The following is a 22,228-nucleotide window of genomic DNA, read 5'->3' on the forward strand; positions in this document are numbered from 1 at the left end:
AGGTGAGTAGTTACTTGGTAGTTATTTCTTCTAAGCCTCATAGTTTTCTTCATCTCGTTCGCACAGACGACGCCAATCTGTTACTACCGATCTTTGGATTGCTAATATGCTCCACTTACGCCGATCTACAAAGAAACAAAAGGGGTTAGAGGATTTACCGGGTTGGCTCCAGCCATGTCCTCCGATGCTTAAATCAGAGAAGATTTTTGGTGGGAGATAAGGAAGAAGAAAGTAATATGAATGAATAAGGAGCTTAGTAGTGTTTTGAGGATTGGAATAATGTCGCAATAGCATTCTCATCTCTCTTGTAGGGGATTATGGCTTATTTAAAGCAGCAGGATTTCAAATCTTTTGTGAATTGTATCTTAACAACTTAAAGTCATGTTGCAATTATCTCGAATGTGCTATAACTATATAAAAATTTGGTGTAACTATTGGAGGTCATTAAGGTAATCTTCATCCCCAGCTTGATGGAGGGACATCCTTCCGCGCAGGGTGGAAAAATTGTTAGCCAAGGTGAGAAGATTCAAGTTAGTCTAGGAAGGGCGACGAGCTGAAAAAATGCTCAATCGAGTTGCAAGGCTTCTTGTCAGGCGACGTGACTTCGAAGATCTATTGATTTGCTCTTTCTGCTTCTCAACTTGGTCGAGGTAGACTTTGTTCGGCTATGTAGAATGCCGCATTAATTCTAAGTTGGACCAACCTGGTCATGCCATATCATCAAGCTTATTTTCCGCCACATCGACTCCCATTAGACTATTTTCTCATCTACTACTTGTTATTTGTTTTATTTGTTTTGATCTATTCTGATCTTGAACACTATATGTACAATAACAAGACTTCATGAGTCTTGATTTTCCATTAGAGGTGTAATTGAGCGGAGCTTGATCAAGCCTAGGTCTAATCAATTTTAGTTAGAAATTAATTTTGGGCTTCAAAATTGAGATCAATCTTGATTTATTTATCAATATTTCCAACTTGCTTTGTGCTTAATTTTGAACTGACATGAGCCTACAAGTTTAACTTGAAAATCCTAAATCAAGCTTGTAATTAACTCAAGCTTGATCAAGCTTAGTTCAAGCTTGAATCAAAACTTGATCCAAGCATGGTTCAAATTTTAGTTAATATTTAATGGGACCTAAAATTAAATAAGCATTCAAGCTTCTTGAAACAATCCTAATACTGATGACTATTGGATCTAATCATATATATGCGTAAGACCTAGATTGTTTGTTCAAGCTTCTATTATTTAGTGTCAAACCAAGCTTGAATCGAGCTTGTTTCTAGATGAGCTCAAGTTGTTTAGATTATTAAATACACCTACTTTATTGCTTCATTGATGTTAATGAGAAGATAATCAGCCAAGTCAACAATCAATTGGGATGCTAATTGTGTTGTTTAGGAGTCTTGAGTGACCACCCTATTAAGATCGAAGAGATGATGCTCAATCTAATGAATGAAACAAATGAGATGTATGAGATGTCATTACTATGTCTTTTTAAGAGATGCTTATCAGCTTCATGTTAAACATTGTGGTTTACCTGAAAGGCCCTTAGTCACGCTCTGATCAACACACACACACACACACACACACACACACACACACACACACATATATATATATATATGTGTGTGTGTGTGTGTATGTATGTATGTATATGTGTGTATACATACATACATATATATATATATACATATATATATATATATATATATATATATATATATATATATATATATATGTATGTATGTATGTATATGTGTGTGTGTGTGTGTGTGTGTGTGTGTGTGTGTGTGTGTGTGTGTGTGTGTGTGTGTGTATATATATATATATATATATATATATATATATATATAAATTAATTTCGAGCCTAGATTATTTGTTCAAGCTTCATTCATTTAGCTTCAAACCAAGCTTGAATTGAGCTTGTTTTGAGGTGAACTTGAGTTCTTCAGATTGTTTAGCACCCCTATTTTATCGCCCCCTTCAGATTAAGGAGATGCTAATCAGCTAAAACAATAGTCAGCTCGATTGCTAATGGTGCTATTCAGGAGTCTTGATCTATCACTCCATCAAGATCGAAGAGATAATGCTTGATCTAATTAATGAGTCGGATGAGATGTCCATGTTTTTTTTATAAGATGCTCATCAGCTTCATGTTTTGCCCTAAAGGTACTTGATAATGCTTTGGCCAACATCATTGTCATGGTCACCAAGCGTATGATATATCTATCTATTTATTTATATATACACATGGGCCTAATCAAGCTAGCTTGATCTGGCTTGGTCTATTTTTGGCTTGGCTTGAAATTAATTTTGAGCCTAGATTGTTTATCCAAGCTTGGTTTGCTTCGCTTCGAACCAAGTTTGAACTGAGTTCGTTTTGAGACGAGCTCGAGTTGTTCAGATTGTTTAACACCCCTATTTTATTGCCCCACTGAAACTAAGGAGATGATAATCAACCAAATCAATAATCAAGTAGGAATGCTAATGGTGCTGTTTAGGAGTCTTGATCTATCACCCCCATTAAAACTGAAGATATGATACTTGATCTAATAAATGAGCCAGCTGGAAGGTCATTACTATGTCTTTATAAGAGATGCTTACCGGTTTCACATCAAACATTGTGGGTTACCCTAAAGGCCCTCAACAACCCTCTGATCAACATTGTGTTGTCATCAAGCTTGTGATTGCTTCATCTTCATCAACAGGTAACGTCTAGATTTGACTCCACTCCATTGTCTCTGACTTTCTTCCTGCATCTAGTCATCAACAATTGAACCAAGAGATCTACCATTGAAACTCATGAGCAGTCATCCTTTTCTATTGAAAACTCAAAAGGCATGGCAAGATCAAGCAATAGTTAGTTAACTTTCATATTGACAATGGTTCTTTTTTTTTTTTTTTTGGTTCAACGGCGGCTCACACTCAACGAGTATGAATACGGCCAATAAAATCAGAAAACAAAATGTTGCATAGGCTACCCAGTCGGCAGTATCGTTTGCCTCCTTGTATACATGCGTAGCCTGGTAGGAGCTGCACTCCTCCAGAAGTCAGCAATAGTTTTTTGAGCATTAGGCCCACAACTAAAAGTAGGGGCTCCTCTACAATCTATTAATTTGATCAATCACCATTGCTATGGAGCAATAACTGGGGGGTTCATGTGCCTACTCCAAGATACATCAAACTGTCACATTAATAAATTGTGAGGGCTAACATAGTTCAATAGGTGCATATGGAAGTCCATGGTGAGAAGAAAAAAAAGGTCATTTTTGATGATAATCACTTTTGCAACCTCCAATTTGGTGTTTTTCTACTTACCCAACAATAGGAAGTGAATTGCTGCATTGCATGTTGTATGGAGCATTGACATGAGGCTTAAAAATTCACCACATTAAAATTAATCCTAAGTTTTAAAGTTCTCCAAATATACATCAATAGGATAATGCAATGTACAGTGTATGTATCAAAGGTCTATAAATTCTTTGCATGTCCTCATTCAAGAGCACCACATTGACCATGTCTTTCCAAACCTAACGTGGCCTGATTCAAGTGCACCGCATTGCAAGGGATCTCTGACCTCTTTTGGAATGAGGTGGTGTCCCCTACGCCAAGCCTACCTTTTGCCTTCACGCACCCAAGATGCCTTCCTACAGTGAAACTATTCCCACCCTTCCAATCCTCCTCACGCCGTCGTATTCCCTCGCTTAAACGCCTGGTTTTATATTTTTCTCGTTTTCATCCCGTCTTTTCCTTCGCTTAGGCAAAAGCGTGAGCCGTTCGGCGAGGAAATATTACTCTATAGCCCTGGCCTAGGGAGCGTGGAAGCTTCTCTCTCTCTCTCTCTCTCTCTCTCTCTCTCTCTGAGGGCTTGGGGACTTCTCGCCTCTCCTTCATCCCTCGCCGCCTCGGTGAAATTTCTCTTGGGTTCGAGGCGGCGCGACGGGAATCGACCGAAATTGGGGGCTTTTGTGCAATTGGGCGGTTCCGATCGGGCTTGGATCCGTGAAATCTCCGTTATCGGATAATATCGGAGGTTAGGATTTGTCCGCTGGTACACGCTGTTGTGATTTTTGATGGGTTTTCTTGTTTTCATCGATTAGTTTGGGGTTCAGGTAGCTGGATTGGTTTCTGATGGGGGTTTTGTGGATTCTTGCTGCTTTTGTTGGTTGATTTGGGGAGAATTTATTGCTCGATAATGAAATTGATTGTTTTTTTGGGGGTTTCTGTTTGTTTTTGCCGGGTGTACTGCCTTTCTTGAATTAGAGTATTGCTATACTGTGGAAATACACTAGTGAGGACGATCATATCTCACGAAGAAATTGCTTTGTGTTGATAATCTTGGTAGTGTTCTGTTTGCTCTTTTAGGCATGTTCTGATGGGGCTTTATTTGGAAAACATTGATTTTAATTACATTGGAAAATGCTAATATGAAAAATATTTAGTTCAATAGAATTCGTTCTTTGCTAGGACTGAATTAATGTTTTGCATAATTTGATTGCATTTTTCATGATATGAACAATAATGCCAGTCTTGGGAAGCACTGCAAGGTCGTTCAGAAAATTGTTCTGTTGTGATTCATGATGAATTTTTTTTTTTGTTTCTGTCAATTTCCCTTGGGCTTAACTCAGCTGGGTTTCTTAGTTCTTGACGTGGGTTTTGTAGACACTTGCTTTTTTTGTGGGGGCGGGGGGTTATTTTAGAAGGAATTTGTAGTGTGCTTATGAAATTAACGGTTTTGGCGACAGTTTTTATTTGTTTCTACTGGGTAAACTGCATTTCTTGAATTTGAGTACTGCTAATGGAAGTATGCTAGCAAACACAATCAAATCTCACAAAAGGGTATTGTGCTTGCTTTTTGGGGGATGCTCCGATGGGATATCCATTTGGATAGCTAATCATCTCCAGCATGCTTTTGTTTCTCTTTTATTTGGTTGGATAGGTAAATGTTCATTTGGAAAGTATTCTGTTCAGTAGTAGTTGTTCTTTGCCTGGGACCAAGTTAATGTGCTTACTGATTGCATTTTGTCTCGAGATGAACTATATTGTGAACTACAATGTTAGTGTGAGAAAGTGTTTGTAGGTCATTCGGAAGTTTATTTCATGCAGTTGAGCTTTTTATCCTGTTCTAGATGATGGCCAGTTTGACTTTTTTGGTGCAAGCCATCTGGTGGAGTTATGCTCTGTCATGGTGGAGAATGCAAGGAAAAAAAGGAACTAACTGGATTAAGGGTTCTTTGGTTCATCATAATCATCATTTCCATCTAGTCATTCTTTTGGGAGCAGCCATTTATTGTACCCTTTTCTGTTCATGAACTAAGGGAAAGGGTTCCTTACTAACTCTTCTCTTCCCCCTCCTTTTTGTCTCCTCTCTTGTCTTCTTCTGAAACCAAGGTTGCTGGACATAATGTTTGTCTCATTGAATGCGGTGCAGCGCTCGCTTCCCTTTTTCTATCCTGTGTGAGCTTGCTTATTAAATTATGTGCAAGGATGAAAATCCTTGCTGATCATTTTGTCCATGTTTATGCTTTTTACTGTTTCTAACATGTTAACTTATCCTTTCCTTTATTTTCTCCTTGCTGTAGTTGTCCTTTTCTGACTACTGTTTGCAAATACAAGACATGGACTGCAATGAACTATAATAATTGTAATTAAAAGTGTTTGCCAGACAGCAGGTGTTATGAATTACTTTAGAAGCTAGGATTGCTGGCCTTATGTGGGGTGGGGTGCCTTTTTCTTTTCCTTTTTTTTTTTAAATTTTAGTAAGTAATAAATGACTGTGAGTAGCACTATTTGGTCTCTGCTTTAATTTGTTTGGCCCCAAACTGCAACTTAGAGTGTGAGAATTTACCTGTGCATTAATTTGTAAATTATTTACCTGCAGATTCTTTTGATTTTATATTTTTTCCAAGTTGATCGCATGAGTTTATTTTATTTTTATTTTAAGAAAAATAGACATCTTACAAATTTTTAGTTCAAGTGATTAAGTATTGTGGATATGCCAACTTAACCTGCTTAAATTGACTAAATATTGCCTACTACATTGTGAGCTTTAACTTTCTTAACTATCTTATGCAGGGATTTCTTAATTATCTTATGCAGGGATTTCTCAATTTGCTTCTTTTGGTTCACAGCTGAAAGCAACCATCCTCTTTCTTACAGTTTATCTTTTACATAGTTGAGATATATGGGCTGACTCTAGAATTTCATGGGAGGTGTAGATGACAATGAACCACCACTAAAACGCGTGAGAGTGCCTACGGTGGAATCAGGGAGCCTTTTGAAGAACTCACCTTTTTCAGAGCCTGTCATTTCTTTGGGAGGCCCAATGGCCAGACCTTTAGCATCAGAAGGAAAAGAAGACATAATTGGTTCTAAAGGTGTTATTAAGAAAGTGGAATTTGTTAGGATCATTACAAAGGCTTTATATTCTCTTGGTTATGAGAGAAGTGGTGCAGCTTTGGAGGACGAGTCAGGAATATACTTGCATTCATCTGTGGTAAATCTTTTTAGGAAACAAGTGCTTGATGGGTATTGGGATGAAAGTTTGGTTACATTGCGGAAAATAGATCACTTGGATGAGAATATTCTGAAGTCTGCATCTTTTTTGATATTAGAGCAAAAATTTTTTGAACTTCTGGGGAAGAATAGAATTATTGATGCTGTAAAGATGTTGAGAAGTGAGATTACTCCTCTTGGCATCAAGAGAGAACGGGTACACGAGCTTTCTGGTTGTATTGTTTCTTCTTCAAAGCTTGCTTTACTTGGATTTGCTAATGTGGGTACAGAGACTGCAAACTCACGGATGAAGCTGCTAGAGGAATTGCAGAAGTTGTTTCCCCCCACAGTTATGATACCCGAGAGGAGGTTGGAGCATCTGGTTGAACAAGCTCTGAATGTGCAGCGTGATGCTTGTTATTTCCACAATTCATTGGATAGTACACTGTCCCTATACACTGATCATCAGTGTGGAAAGGAGCAGATACCTTCTCAAACAACACAGGTTAGCACTTAGCTATGATGGTCAATTATTTCATAGCTTGTGTTATTGCATTTTTGTGGAAACTAGTCTCGACTCGTATTTCCTGACCAGTTGGTCTGTGCGTCATGCTTCACAAGCTGTATAGATTTCTCTTTGTTTTGTAATACTTTGGCTGATAGTCCATTCACTTCTGTTGGTGATCAATATGCAAATGATTGAAGTTGATTTAAAGTCTAAATATGTAGAAGGTATGATTTACAACACATCCTTGGGCAGGTCAAATGTTAAATTATGTACAATCCTTTTCTAAACTTTGGGAAGTCAAGCCTTAAATACTTCTCCCAAAAGTAGCTGCTATTTGATTAATATAGTATTCAAAAATGTCATCTAATGATTCTGTTAATTTAACAATTTTCATTTATTTATAATGAACTCATGAATTGATAGAACATGAAATTGTTATAAGATCCTTGCTAAAACAAATGGGGAAAATGACTTTTATTATTTCGGTATAGTAATAAAATTTTTGTTGAAGTATATCTTCCAAATTCTTTTATGACTTTAATTATTGTATAATCTTGAGACATGAGAGTAGGTGGGTGCTGTCTAGTCATATGATTAGGCTCCTTTTATCTTCTTTCAGGTAATGTATGAGTTGGAGGGGAAGCATTGAGAAACGATTTTAGATTTACTAATAATGGTTAACTCAGAACAGATTTTAACACTATGATCTTAAAATCTTTTTTTATTACATTTCTTAGATAGTTAGATGTTTACTTGCTCTTCAGCAAATTGACTCGCAAGCTTGTGAGGAGCGTAGTGCAATCTATTATGCATTTATGGACATATGAATTCTTGGTTGTAACTTAATTGCTTATATTTTGTTGATTTGAGATATGTAGAGGAGTTGAACCTTTTCTTTATGGTTGATATAGTGAAATCGGTTGCCAATTCTATTGAGAATTCATATATTTTGCTGTGAGGATTATAGAGAATGGAGCTAAGCAGAGAAACTAAAACATGGCATCAGCTTCATATTCCATTCAGTTAGTTTTGTGACAAATTCATCTTGTCTTTAAACTGTTATGGGTTTTGACAATGTAATAGTCATATGCATATTTTCTTGTTGGATGTATGGTAAATCTTTAAGGACAATCTATATTAGAGATGTGAAGAAAATTTGGAAAAGCTATTAATATGGAGTAAATATATAACTTTAAAAGTTCCCTCAGATGGTGTCTCTATGTGTTTTGTTAGTCAGGGTTCTGTCTTTTTCCATTTTCACTTTTCCTCGTAAGCTTAAGGGGTCATCATAGTTGCATGTGCATTTATCTTAACACATCATGCCCATATTCTTTTCATCACTTGTGAACGAAGTTGATAAGTGCACATAGAACTCTTTATGGTGTGATATGCATACTATGAGATTCAAATAACTTAACCATTTTTTTAGATTCTGATGAACATTGGACTGGAGCTGACATGTTGGATGCCAACGATTCTTGTCTCATCAATTTTGTGTTGCCTTATGGACCTGTAGTGTATCATTACAAGTTAGAGAAAATTTTATGATTGGTTCTTTGCCTCATGTTGACGTTTTAAAAATTGTGTTGAGTTGTGTTGGAATACCACCCAAGGTAATATAGGCAGGAGCATGCCTGCCGTGAAACCAAAGGTGAAAATTGATGTGTTGGAATTTTATATTATCAGTTGCATAGTTTGCATTATGCAATAGAGGATTGACCTAAGAATCTCCTATACGCAATGAAGAACCTTTCAAAACCTCCCTACTACTTGAGACAACCCATTGAAAACATGGCCCTGTTAAGAATCCCATGCTAGAACTTCCACTCGATATTTCTACCTCAACAAGGGTTAATTCACTTATACTGATTTCAATTTTTCACTCATTGGTGCGGAAGCTTTAGTATGCTAATTTACTGATTTTGTCACTTGCATGGGTACAGGTACTGTTTGGACACCATGATGAAGTATGGTTTTTGCAGTTCTCAAATAATGGGAAATATTTAGCATCATCATCAAGTGATGGATCTGTTATTATATGGGAGGTAACTTTTTAGTTTTGGATGTTGATTTGATATTGTGCAATTATTTCCAGTTTTATGTAAGCTTGGTGACAAAAATTTGTCACTTGGTCTAGCGTCATAGCATGCATTTAGAAAGTTACATGTGTTGCCTTTAACAAATGCTAACACATGGTCTATTGCCTAGTTTTTGTCAAGGATATATGAGAGTAAACATGATAATTTCCTGTAAGTTAGCTTGTTTGATTTCTAATTAGTTGGCTAGATAACTATGTTAAGTTGTCAATATTTTGGTTTGAACTTTGGTGTATTACTTGTTTTAGCTGGAACTTCTGGAACTTTGACAGTGCAGTGCAGAAATTTGATATTGCGATGGCAATTGGCGAATAAAATGTATTTTCTCATGTTTTTTATTGTACTTTCGGAGTTTTTTTTAAGATAATTTTTGGAGTGGGATTTAAAGTGCTAATTTGAGTGAGATTAGTTTAAGAGAGTCCTAGTTTAGGTATATGCTGGGTTGGGTAAGTGATAAAGTTGTTACGATTTGAATTACTGGTCTTTTAGGTGTCTTTCAAGATAGGGTATTGTGGGGTTCCAAGTTTTCCGTTAGAGAAAATTTTGGGAAGTTAGTTTTTTGGTTATTAAGATTAATAGTCTACTCGTGAAACAAGGCATACGAGATTAGAGAATGGCTTATTATTCTGGCTCAGAAAATCATTGTATGTGAAATTGTTGAATGCATGACAAATTGCTGACTGGCCAGTTATGGGCCCTCATATCCCTCTTCCTCTTCTCAATTTCTTCTTCTCTATTCTACTGTCTCTTTGTTTCATCTAATTTCAAGTCCTTGTTTGATTTCCTTTTACTTTATCGTATAAACAAGAGCATTCCATGCTCGAGGCTCCTGCCACTGCAGGGTCTGGGGAGCGTTAGATGTACTCAGCCTAGGGGCTGGTTGCTGAATTTTATTTATGGGTCAAGGTCCTCTTGTATAGTCCAAAAATTCATTAGAATATTGCTTCTTCCATCACCATCACCTAAAGCCTAGGGCAGATTATTTGAATCATTATTTGATATTAATAACCAAATTTTCTCTCTTCTTCCTGATTCTTGAAAGCTAGACAATGAACAAAATACTTTATTTTCAAATCCAGTTTAAACTCATTCATAGGACCTTCAACATGTATGCAGGTCATCCTTAATTTGTCTTACATCACATCAGGCTTGGCTTTTGCTTCAAGACATTTATAATCATGAATATGTAAATTATCAGCTTGCACTCATTCTTGCTGAGAACATATTTTTCTCCACCACTATTATCATGCATGAGTTTTGCAAGAATTTTGAATTTTGAACCGTCTAAGTTGGTCATGAAGTAGTTAAAATCCTTCTATTATTACTCATCTCAACCTATCAGATTGTCAGCTTGACTGAGGCAATGCTTTGGAGTAAAATGTCCTTATTTTGATCCAAAGCTAAAATGACCAAAATTTTGTTGCTTCTAGTGAATTTGGCAATTACAACTGGATAAAATGTCCTCACCCCCCCCCCCCCCCCCCCCCCCCCCCCCCCCACCACCCAAAAAAAAAAGAAAAAAAATCTCTGTGTGTTTTAAAATCTTTCATGGTATTTCCACGTTCATGCACTACAGCAAGGTCATTCATAATATTATGGTGTGTACTAATTTTATTCATTTCGTTACATATATGCACGGACCTCTCTCTCTCACACACCATATATGTAGAGTGTATCAAGAAGCATGGATTGAACTATTTGTATTTGTCACTTTTGCCCTTCTTAGAATCATTCTTTTGAATGTTGACGTCTTAAATTTATACAATGAGAAGGCAAGGCAAAAACTGGAAAAGAACCCCAATCAGAATTTCATGACAGATCAAACACTTCCATTCCAACTTCCCTCTTATCCCTCCTTCTGACATACTTATCCATCATTACGCAAATCATTCAGGACAACTCGCCCTTTACCTCTTTCACCTCTTTCTTCCCCTGGCTAAACTGAAAAACTCCGGGTATCTATATTGCTCTTTTTTCCCCTTCCTGCATGTAACCTTTTCTCTCTCTCTCTCTTGGCCTACAACATTACATTTTGTACATTTTCTCAAATTCATTTTAGTATTCATTTTTCTAAGTTAATGTTCATTGACTGTGCACAGAGAGTATCACTCTGAAAAAATGGCTTGGATCTGAACATCTTTTGTGCTTGCTTCATCTCTGTAAATCTTTGTAGTTAACCCTTTCTCTATTCCCCCTCCAAGTTTCCTAATTGGAATCTTTGTACATATGTATATACCAGATGCATTAGCTTGTGCCTGTGCAGAAACTTGAGTAGATCCTCGGCTTTAAGAATTGGATGTTAGATAGAATAGCTGTGAATTTTTAGCTCTGATTGGATGTCAAATAGTTAACCAGGGGGTAGGTACTTTTTAAGTCCAAGTTGCCATACCTTGCTCAGTTATCCATGGGTTATTAATATCACTTATTTGGTTGACATTTGAGGTTTAGCACATTAAGTTATGGAAAATGTAAAAATGTAAAGAGGAAGAAGAGAGAGAGAGTTCTGTGGATTAATCATACCCTCCCATGATGCTCTTTTTGCGGCATTGGCTGGCTATCTTTAATATCACCTTTTGCTTGCATTTGGCTGGTTAAGTGAAAAACCACCCCTGAACCAATCCCTAAACATCATCCATTTAGAGCTACCGAGCCTTACTTTAAATGCTTCAAATTAATCATGATTTCAAAATATATTATGTAAATTTAAAAAGACTGATTGAGTGCTTGTAGATTTGTTGAGCATACCCATAACACCTTTTAAAATTTTCTTTGCTAAGAATAACAATAATATTTGTGGAACTTGAATTATAATAAATTATTTTCTTTTGAATTTAAAACGCATTTGCAAAAATATAACCATTCAATTTTTATTGCTTTTTTATTTCATATAGTTCAGGGAAAGCATATTTTTATGTATGTATGTATATGTGTATATCTATATATTTACATAATATACACATGCACATGGTTGAGAGGAGTAGATACGCACTCCCCTTGAGAGGAGCAAAGTCCATCTTATGTAAGTAGAGTATGAAATTTTTGAACCATTTAGGATTCTGTCTAATCCTTAATAGTAGGAACGTTTTGTTTAGGATGGTGTACTTGCTTAAATCTCCTCAAAAACTCATTCTTGCACTTGCTTTTTAAGTATTTTCTTATTTAAAATTCAAGAGACCAGCTTCTTGTACCTATGTTGGGCCCAATTCTGGTAAGTTGTAATCATAATATCTAAATCATACTAATATTTTTGGGTTTGATTATTGAAGATTGAATGTAGAATCAAGTTCTAATGCATTCATAAATAGATGATATTCTAAAGTTATCTAAAAGTTCAAATTCATAGATAGAAGTTATCATATGACTGTTCATATTGCGACAATGTTCTATGATGGGTGATCCATATAAAAGAATATTTTATAAGTTCAGCCAGATTGAAGGCACATTATGTGTCATATAATCTTTATATCTTGTACCAACAAAATGTAGCAAGGTTCGCTATTTCGGTATCGGACTTCATACTAGTACCATTTTATTGCAGTGTCAATACACCTAGTATGGAGGCCAGTTTGGTGTATAGAGTGTTGATACGCTCGCTATATCACATACCGGTTCGGTGCTGATATGGTATGTACGGTCGATATGTATGGTACAGTCGGTAGATACCAGTACCAATTGGTACAGCAAACCTTGAAATATAGTCTTTATGTCAAGATTTGAAGATGATTTATGGTACATTCATTTGTGAAAACTTGTATATATCACATATGTTGGAAGGAAGGATGGGACGTGTGTAAGAGCTACTGTAGGAGCTTATAATCATTTCTTTCTATGAACATGACTTGGAGAAATAGCAAGATGGTAGCACTTAGTATTTTCTTTTTTCTTTTTGTTTTTATAGCAAGCCTATCCCCATGCTTGTGGTACAAGCTTGTTGGCTAAATTCTATGGTAACCGGGTACAATACTCAAAAGCACGTTGTACCAAGCATGCTGGACGAACATGATGGAAAAGTCATATTACCTTAATTAAATTACAATTTCGTTATAAGTTCGACCAGCCCTAGTTGTACCTTTTTGCCTCTTCCGACGGGTAATTGTTATGTAATGGCCCAATACATATCTGATTACCATTTCGTATAGTTCCACCTAAATTTGCAAATGAACTCTTTAAACCGTCATACGCACAACCTTATTGCTAGAGTTTGAGCCCAGTGGGCATATTATGTTTGGTTAATGCCCTGTTATTCTCCATGTGTCAATTCACAGGAACACACTATTATAACCTTTACCAAACTGCTGTAAGCTTCATCATTATTGAATTCCACCCTGCCATTTTTTTGGGTAGATTCTAATTTATGTTGCTCATTTTTGTCCTTTTCTCTTAGATTTCCTTTATGACTTCATTCTAAAATTTTTGTAAGTTGTGGCTTCCGATAAATTCAATGTGTTCTAGTGTTCTCACTTCTTTCAGATATCTTGCAATTCTTTTTTTTCTAATTAGCCATAAGTCATCGGAAACAAATTGAAATCTGTCTTCTTTATTGATGTATCTATCCATTCTTGAACCCCCTACATCAAATTGAATTCCATAAATGCAAGAATGTAAAGCTTATGTTGCCAAAAGAGAGGACGGGCAACAGACTTTTCATTTTGCTGCATAATATTCCAAGCGGGTTTCTGGGGTTGTGCTAAGAGAACAGGGAGAGATAATATAGGATAAATGGAATTTTCTTTTTAGGGGGGAGGAGGGGGGGAGAGAGAGAGGTACTATGCAGCAAAAGGTGCCAATCTCAATGACCATCTTGTTGGTCAGTTACAATGTTTTGTGGTATACATGACCTTTTGCTGTGTACCTTTCGGAACAAAATCCCCCTCCCCATGGAAACCACCCCAAATCATGCATCGAAGATTTGAATCACTGACATAACTGAAGACAAGAGAGAAAAGAAAAAGGACTAGGTGCATCAGCAGATTTGGTAAGTAGCCCCTTTCTAAGCAGATTTGGTAAAAAAAAAAAAAGCTGCTGATGCAATTAACTGTATTCTCTGGTGCACTTTTTTTTGCTTATACTTTTCGCATTAGACTAGTAGTAATAGGTTTAGCAGATGTCATCTTGAATCTAAAGCTATGAAAAAATAACAGATAAGAAGATTTTAGTTGATTGTAGGTGTTAGCAGTTAAAAAGAAATATAGTCTCGATTCAATGTCTGTGAAAAATTATGATGTAATCAAGTGACTATAATGGCCAAATGTTCTGGTTTTGCAGCTCTAATTGTTAAGATGCTTGGTTTATTCATCCTCCAATCCTCCAAATGCTTTTTTGATTGCCTCATGTGGGTTTTAGCCCCAAATGCTATTAAGCAACTCATGCAGCATAGGATTTCCATTATGGCATGTTGTTGCTTCATTCCTCTACATTCTTCCATATCCAGTATCAGTCTATGATGACACTCGCTGTAAAACATACTAAATTTTAGCATGTGCATTGCATGTGGGAGAAAGCATGGATGGATAACTGGTCCTTATGACTGTTCAACTTCTCATTAGATTGATGTATGAGAGTCCAACTTATATCATTCCAATTCTATCCCATTCGGGGTTTTTTCGTTTTCTTCTTTGGATTCTCAGTGCGTGGCCGTCCATCTTTCCTCACCCATGTTGATCTGGCATCCCCCCATCTTCTCTCACATGCTCATCAGTGGAAGGGTATTTGAGTCAGCAACTTTTCATGGGAAATCAGCTTTTTGCATCTGATATATGAATATGGCTGCTCTCTCTCTCACATGCCTAAGCCCGTGAGATGTTTGAATGATCACATTAGATGACTGATGATTTGTCTTGGGGACTTTACTTAATGTCACAGTATAAATTCTGTCCTGGTGCTTAAGGTATTCATTGAACATCATATTGAATGTTTAGTACCTTAAAAATAGTATGCAAAACTAATAATACATATTTATATTATCCCTGTTGTTGGAGCAACTTTATGGTAGACCCATCACTCCATGCATGGATGGAGCCAGAATTATATTCTTTCTGGGTGCATGTCTGTGTGTGTCTCTATTGTTTTCTTTTTTTGTTTTTCTTTGTGGTGGAGGGGGGGGGGGGGTACAAAGAAAGGGAAACATAAATGAAATAACATGATTATAGTAACTTCTCTGTGGCTTTATAAATAGCATGTCTAAACAATTGTAATTTTAATAGGGGCCGGTATCATGATATATGCATTATTCTTTTTTTAATCTTAAATTATTAATGTGTTCTACAACCGCCATTGATAATTACAAAAGAATATAATTGCGCTAACATGAAAATGATGACTATCATTTAAATTCTTGAGTGCACATCACTAACAAATAGTGTGGGCTATGATTGTTAGATAACTGTGTTGTATTTGTCATAATGCAAATATAACACTTAAAGTTAATAAATTATACATGCTTTTCAATTATAGTTAATATGACGTGTAACTGAGGAAAGATAATTAAAACTTTATTGACAATTAAATAAAAAATAAGTTATGTGTGCGATTTGAATAAATATATTGGTTCTTGAAACTAGATATATGCTGCGTTACTTGGACATTCATGTCCAACTCCTAGAAGCCGTGTTGGATATATTTCATAATGGAAATACATTAAACATCTGAAAAACCAAGGAATGTTGTACTATCTTGAACCACCTGGTTTGGCATGTACCAAGCTATATCAAGGGCGGACCAACACGGTTCCGCCTGTTGGTTCGAGAAATCGGTGAGGGAGGGGGAGAGGGAGAAGGAAAGAGAGGAAAAAAGAGAGAGGGAGAGGGAGGGAGAGAGAGGGAGAGGGAGGGAGAGAGAGACCAAGACAGGAAGAAAGAGGGGGTTTTCAAACCCCCATTGCCAGCTCTTTGAATGCACGAGCTAATAGGCTTAAACAACGAAATCCGCTCCAATGCATGAGAATAGGGAGCTTTCGAAGCAAAACAGGAGCTTCACCCCTGTTTTCATGCACCGAAATCCGCTCCAATGCATGAGAATAGGAGCTTCCCTTGCTCGGCTTCTCTCTCCCTTGCTCGGCTTCTCTCTCCTCCCTCCCTCTCCCTTTCTCTCCCTCCTTTTCTGTCCCTCTCTCTTTCTCCCTCTCTTTCCTTCTCCATCTCCCCCTCCCTCCACCTCTCTCCTCCCTTCCTCCCTCTCCCTCGCCCTCTCCCTCCTTTTGTCTCTCTCTCTCTTCCTCTCTTTCCTTCTCCCTCTTCTCCTCCCTCACCGGATTTGTTGTCTCGATACAGGCTTGGAATGGAATAGCATGATTGCGTGCCATACCAAACTACCGGGCAACTGGTACGAGTCTGGTACTAGCATAGCAAATCTTATGGAAAACTGATCAAATTTTTTATTGCAATTTTTTGGAATTTGGTAGATGGTCAGACTCTTTCAAGTTTCAACAAAGAGCTTAGTCCTCAATAATAATGTTAAAAAAGTAAGCTTTTGTTCTTTTTCGAGATGTTAAGGATGTAGGTTCTAAAATAATTTTGCAAATGGTTATTTTCTCTAAAATCCTTAAGCTAATTGGGAATTTTGGATAGCAACATGCATATTGAAACATAATGAATAATATATTCACTTTTTAATATAAAATACTTATATGTATTTTAGTTAAAATCATTTTTCTATGTATCCATGTAGCTCTTTTTTCTCTCTTGCTGTCTGAGTCTGGTTCTCATGTTAGTGCCATGCAACACATCATATATGTGGATAAGAATTAGGCTAGCTAATTTTTATCATTATAAAAAAAACCGAATATCTTGTTGTTCTGATAAACACTAGAAATTGGACATGTGTAATGCTTGTTTGAGTGAAAAATAAAACAAAACTTTAAACTGCATCATCTAAGAAACAGTAACAAATTTATTTATAAAATTAAAATTATATTTTAGAAATTAATTATTGATTTGGAAGAATTATATCTTTAAATCATATTAGGTTTCCAAAAAAAATCTTTCCATGTTTTTGTCAGATGATCTTTTTAAAGAGTACTTTTCAATAATACAATTTGATTTGGAAGAAATCTGTCTCTATTTTTGTCAGGTTGGGTTTTCAAAAGCAACACAAAATATCTCCATGGTTCTTCCTTTCTAACGGTCGTAATTAATGAGAGGATAATTTGTATATTATAGAAAAGTGGAAGGGTATTTGTGGCATAAAAATGACAGAGAGAACCTAGAGAGAAGATTGCTTTATTTAGAAACTGTCATTTTTTTTAAATATAATAGATATAGATCCAATAAGGTGCCCTATGGTGCATGAGATTATGGGATCTATAAGCATGGCATAGTTAAAAGACGGAAAAAGAGAATAAAAACTTTTTTTAAAAAAAGTAAAAGATCTAATCTTTATAATTCTAAAAGAAGAATGCTAAACTATGTAGAGACAAACATCTATCATAGAAGAAGACAGTCCATGATAAAATGAGGAGTTGTGCATGAGAGATGGTTAGTTTCTGCGTATCTCCTTGGATTTGGCTGTTTGATAAGCATTAGCTTTGTAAGTTTGATAAGATTCTTAGCTTATAGGATTGGGATTTTAAATTACATATCAAAGGATTTAAAGAACTTTCTATAAGTACACAACAATCCACCATCAGTTATCAAGAGACCCATATAAAAGGAGTCGAAGAACTTTAAATCTCGCTGAATACTTGGTAATGTGTGAAGTTGGGTAAACACTAAATTTTAGGAGGTGAGAGCAATACACCTTCCCCCACACCCCCCACCCTCCATGGGCACTCTCTTTCATCCTTGGCTGCTGACTCCATGTGAAACTGGAGTTATGTCACAGGAGTTATTAGTATATTGAACTTCAATTTGAGTTTGATGATTTCATCAGGTTTAAGAAAACTTGTAAAAAATTCTTAACTATTTGCAAATACCTTGATTCTTATGTCATCCTGTTCCCCCTGATAATAAATGTATATCGACTTAGATCTAATCATCTGTTCCTTTGGACACTTAATTTTGGCCATTTTGCCCAGAATCTTCATGCTTTTAATTGCTTAGCTGGCTTTCCTTGATACACCATAGCTGCTGGACTTGCTTTTCCTTATAACCAGATCTAATTCAATTTTTGCAAGTTATATCAGTTATTTCTTTAAGTGACAAGGCCCTGCATGTCTTGATAGGCTTTAAGAGAGCTAGTATTTATTCAGAAAGAAAGCTTTTTTTGGTCAAAGAAATGATTTGATTTTATCTCATCTATTTTGGAGGCGAAAGGTGGAGTCTCTTATTTAATGATTAGTGTTGTGCAAAATTTTAGGTTCATGAAGATGGAAGAATTTCATTGAAGCATAAGCTAACTGGTCATGACAAACCTGTCATAATGGTTGCCTGGAGACCTGATGACTGCCAGCTTCTCTCCTGTGGCATGGAAGAGGTCGTCAGGCGCTGGGATGTTATCTCTGGAGAATGCCTCCATGTATATGAAAAAAGTGGGCTTGGTCTTATTTCTTGTGCTTGGTTCCCAGATGGAAAACAGTTGCTTTGTGGTGTAACTGACCAGAACATCTCCTTGTGGGATTTGGATGGAAAAGAACTGGAAAGTTGGAAGGGGCTGCGAGCAACTAGAACATCAGATATTGCTGTCACAAAAGATGGCAAATGGATTATAAGCATGTGTAGGGAGACTGCCATATCTTTGCTTGATAGGGAAGCAAAACGAGAACATCTCATTGAAGAGGAGCAAACAATTACTACATTCTCACTCTCGAAACATGATAAGTTTTTGCTGGTAAATCTTCTAAACCAAGAGATCCATTTGTGGAGCATAGTTGGTGAGCCAATGCTTATAGCCAAATATAAAGGTCACAAGCGTAGCCGACTTGTAATAAGGTCCTGTTTTGGGGGATATGAGCAGGCATTTGTTGCAAGTGGAAGTGAAGATTCACAGGTATGAAATGCATGGCACATTTATATTGTTTTCTGATCCTTCAGTCTCTATTTGGTACTTTATCAATAATTGTCCAGTCTGAACTCCACGATATGTCAATCTTATGCATCGTCATAAGTTTGTTTTGCATTTGTCCAATGAGCTAAATGAGGTGGCTTAATATGTTTTCTGTTGTTTAGATACCTCATGCCGGGGCTGAAAGAGGTTATTTATCAATTGCTTTTAGCTTTAATAACTAATATGATGGAGAAAAAAAAACATCAATAAGGAGTAGAAATACCAATATGCTTTCATGAACTTTTGTAGGCATCAAGATATCAGTTCTAGTCGAGAAACTGAACTCAATAGTCAATAAACTACTCGGAGATACCCGAATTATATAGTTCCATTCTTCTTCTTTGCCTTGGCAGGAGTCTATAATTTGACCTGTTGATCTCTTCACATGCCTAAAATAGCAGGCTTCGGATAAGCCTTGACTGCATATGTGACCATGACTGCCTTTGTATTTAACTCCATGCCCTCTAGCATTCCTCTTGTATTAGGTGAAGGAACACCTTCTTCTCCACTTGTGCAAACTTTACCAATGCACAGTCTTATTCCATCTCTTAAATGCCACAAAGAAGTTTCGTTAATGTTTTAGATACCAGTGGGACAGTAGGGCGTCCCACCATCTCAACTGTATGGATGGGATGAGTTGGGAATGGACTTGGGAAATGGACTGGGAAGGGATGGGACATCCACCATCTCAAATGTCAGGATGCCAATACGGGGCACCATGTTCCATGAAAAAACCAGGACATTCTCATCCTATGGTATTTAAAACCTTGCTTTCCTTATTGTTTCCAACAAATGAACCATATGTACATCACTTTGTTGAGGAGTTGAGCTTCCATTTCATCAACTCTGTATTTTCCTTTAGGATGAAGCTGAAACGGCTTCCCGCCCACTGCACTTCAGTTCTATATTTAAATTTCTATGAACCTTAACATCTTTTTGGTTTGGATGTGTTTTCCAATATTATTTCTTTAATGACAACTAACATAGAAATTTGAAATAAGAAAATTCCTATTTCTTCTTTTTTGGTTGGGAGATTTAAATACTTCCAGAGAGGTTGAGCCTTGGTGACGGTAAGGTTGGGTTATTGTGACTTGGAGGTCATGAGTTTGAAATTTAGAAACAATCTCTTAGTATGTGGTGGTAAGATGACCCTCTCCAGATCTTGCAATGGCGAGAGCCTCAGGGCTGGTTATATATATATATACTTCCAGATATGATTCCATAGGGACTGTGTTGCTGTGCAAGCTGCTATAAACATGTTATCATCCTTAAGTCCTGTTCAACATCTTGAACAGTACTCTGTATAGGAGATGTGCCTTTGATAGAGTAACCCCCTGTTTGGAAGTCCTTTTAGCAATTCTGCATAAGAACTTCCATGTCTGGGTTTTGCTGTAAAAGTCCTTAAAGCCTTTCCAAATTATTTGGTGATTCATTCATCTCAGCCAACCAATTCTGAGCCAATTCACATTGATAATCCTTCCTCTCTAAGAGGCGATATTGGTTTGTTCTTGTTTCTCTCATCAACAAGTACGCTCTCTTCCCATCCACAATAAGGAGTATCTGAAGACCCCATATTTGTGTTTGAACTGTGAATTCTTCATTTACTCAGTAGTTGAAGTAACTTTTTTATAAAGGAGTCACAAGATGCCAATAATTGGAGAAAAGTTTGATTCTCTGACCACTTGTGGTTTTGAATGACCAACATGCTTGTGTTGACAGCTGGACTTATTTATTTGTTTTGTGTGTGTAACATTTTGGTATTAGTCCATTGAAGACATTTCGATCTAACACAAATCCAGTGACTTTTCTTGTGTGATGGCAGTCAGATAGTAAATACCTTTCAGAGATAAGTTTTGTTGATTTATTTTTTCTCTGTTACCTACCGAAAACATTGTACTGATGCATAAATTTGATTCCGAAAGTAAATTTTTCTTGCATCTTCCATGCACTTTTCTTTTGATTGCAGATGGTTGCATTTCCATACTTGTCCCTTGATGTAGGATTTTTTTTTCCCTTCTCTCATCAATGACGCAATATCTGCAATACAGGTGTACATATGGCACCGGGCCGGTGGGGATCTCATACGGGCATTACCTGGGCATGCCGGTGCCGTCAACTGTGTCAGCTGGAACCCATCAAATCATCATATGTTGGCATCAGCTAGTGATGACCATACAATACGTGTATGGGGATTAAACAGGGTTAACCTGAAGCGGAAGGACGCTGGTTATCATTGCAACGGAGTGGTCCACCAGTGCAATGGAAACAGAAAATGAACATGCAAATATGGAGCATGGAGAACTTTAAAAGGAATTTCTTTGATCATTCCTTCATTGACTGTACATTCTTTTACTTGGTTCTTTCGTGACATGCATAGCAGACGAGGCCTGTAAATATAAGGCCGCTATCTCTGCCAATAAATCGTGTACTTCGACTCTTTTTCAGTCTGTCCATTTATTTTCCTAATCGAATCAGTCTTCTTGTTTCGTGCTTATTTAATGATTTTCTTACATTTTCTTCTAGGTGATATTTTGTTCTTGGTTTCCTCACGGGTGGTGTTTAAATCTAAAGCTTTGCATGTTTTGGCCTCCGGAAAAATTTTAGTTTCATCTTGCTATTTGATCGAATTGTACTTGCAACTTCTTGGGTTTAGAAATTTTTAATTGGGTTTACTATATTGATCTGATGTGATCCTATAGCTCGTCCACCACCTGATGTTGTTAATGAGCCATTCCAAATAGCGAAATATGTTTTTTTTTTGGTTATTTCTTTGAATCACATCTGGTTGCTTTTTAATTTTTCTCTATAATGTTATGGTTGGGTAGAGTTGAATCTTAACAATTGCCGTCCACCTCGGTTACCATCCTCATCGGTGCTGAGGAGGTCATGATCGTAATGGATGTATGAGAACCCGCCAGATTGAACACATCTTGGATTAAAGTTGGCAAGCTCATCCAACTTTAGTTTAAGATTCAAAAAAAAAAAAAAAAAATGAAGAGAAAGGATCGAAATTGAGGAACCGCGGTCCTCTGCCCAAATTTTCAGATGAGGCCATGATGATTATGCCATCGGAGGCTGTATGAATGGCCATCGGCGGCTGGGACTGTTGATATGATTGTCGGCTATTGGAGCTATTGCCAATCGCCT

At 36.8% G+C, this 22,228-nt stretch overlaps 1 protein-coding gene across 2 annotated transcripts; it reads left to right on the plus strand.

The window, feature by feature from the left end:
- Positions 1 to 3,745: 3,745 nt before the first annotated feature.
- Positions 3,746 to 21,580, plus strand: LOC103722740 (WD repeat-containing protein 26 homolog). 2 transcript variants are annotated; one of them, XM_039114412.1, is made up of 5 exons: positions 3,746 to 4,037; positions 6,104 to 7,004; positions 8,951 to 9,052; positions 18,395 to 19,024; positions 21,130 to 21,580. In XM_039114412.1, exons 2-5 carry the CDS (start codon positions 6,210 to 6,212, stop codon positions 21,355 to 21,357), a joined length of 1,755 nt encoding a protein of 584 aa, XP_038970340.1. In that variant the 5' UTR covers positions 3,746 to 4,037; positions 6,104 to 6,209; the 3' UTR covers positions 21,358 to 21,580. The 2 variants fall into 2 exon arrangements, with proteins under 2 accessions (XP_038970340.1, XP_038970339.1); XM_039114411.1 differs by having other exon boundaries at positions 3,747 to 4,037; positions 6,080 to 7,004.
- Positions 21,581 to 22,228: the final 648 nt, after the last annotated feature.

The sequence above is a fragment of the Phoenix dactylifera genome, chromosome 16 (assembly GCF_009389715.1).
Source record: "Phoenix dactylifera cultivar Barhee BC4 chromosome 16, palm_55x_up_171113_PBpolish2nd_filt_p, whole genome shotgun sequence".
NCBI classification, from domain to species: Eukaryota; Viridiplantae; Streptophyta; class Magnoliopsida; order Arecales; family Arecaceae; genus Phoenix; species Phoenix dactylifera.

What these genes read in the sequence shown, in the direction of transcription:
- LOC103722740 (XM_039114412.1), top strand. Translation starts at nt 6,210, where the DNA reads ATGGGAGGTGTAGATGACAATGAACCACCACTAAAACGCGTGAGAGTG. An exon ending in TACCTTCTCAAACAACACAG is followed by an intron (nt 7,005 to 8,950) that starts GTTAGCACTTAG and finishes GCATGGGTACAG; the next exon opens with GTACTGTTTGGACACCATGA. An exon ending in GTGGAAGTGAAGATTCACAG is followed by an intron (nt 19,025 to 21,129) that starts GTATGAAATGCA and finishes TCTGCAATACAG; the next exon opens with GTGTACATATGGCACCGGGC.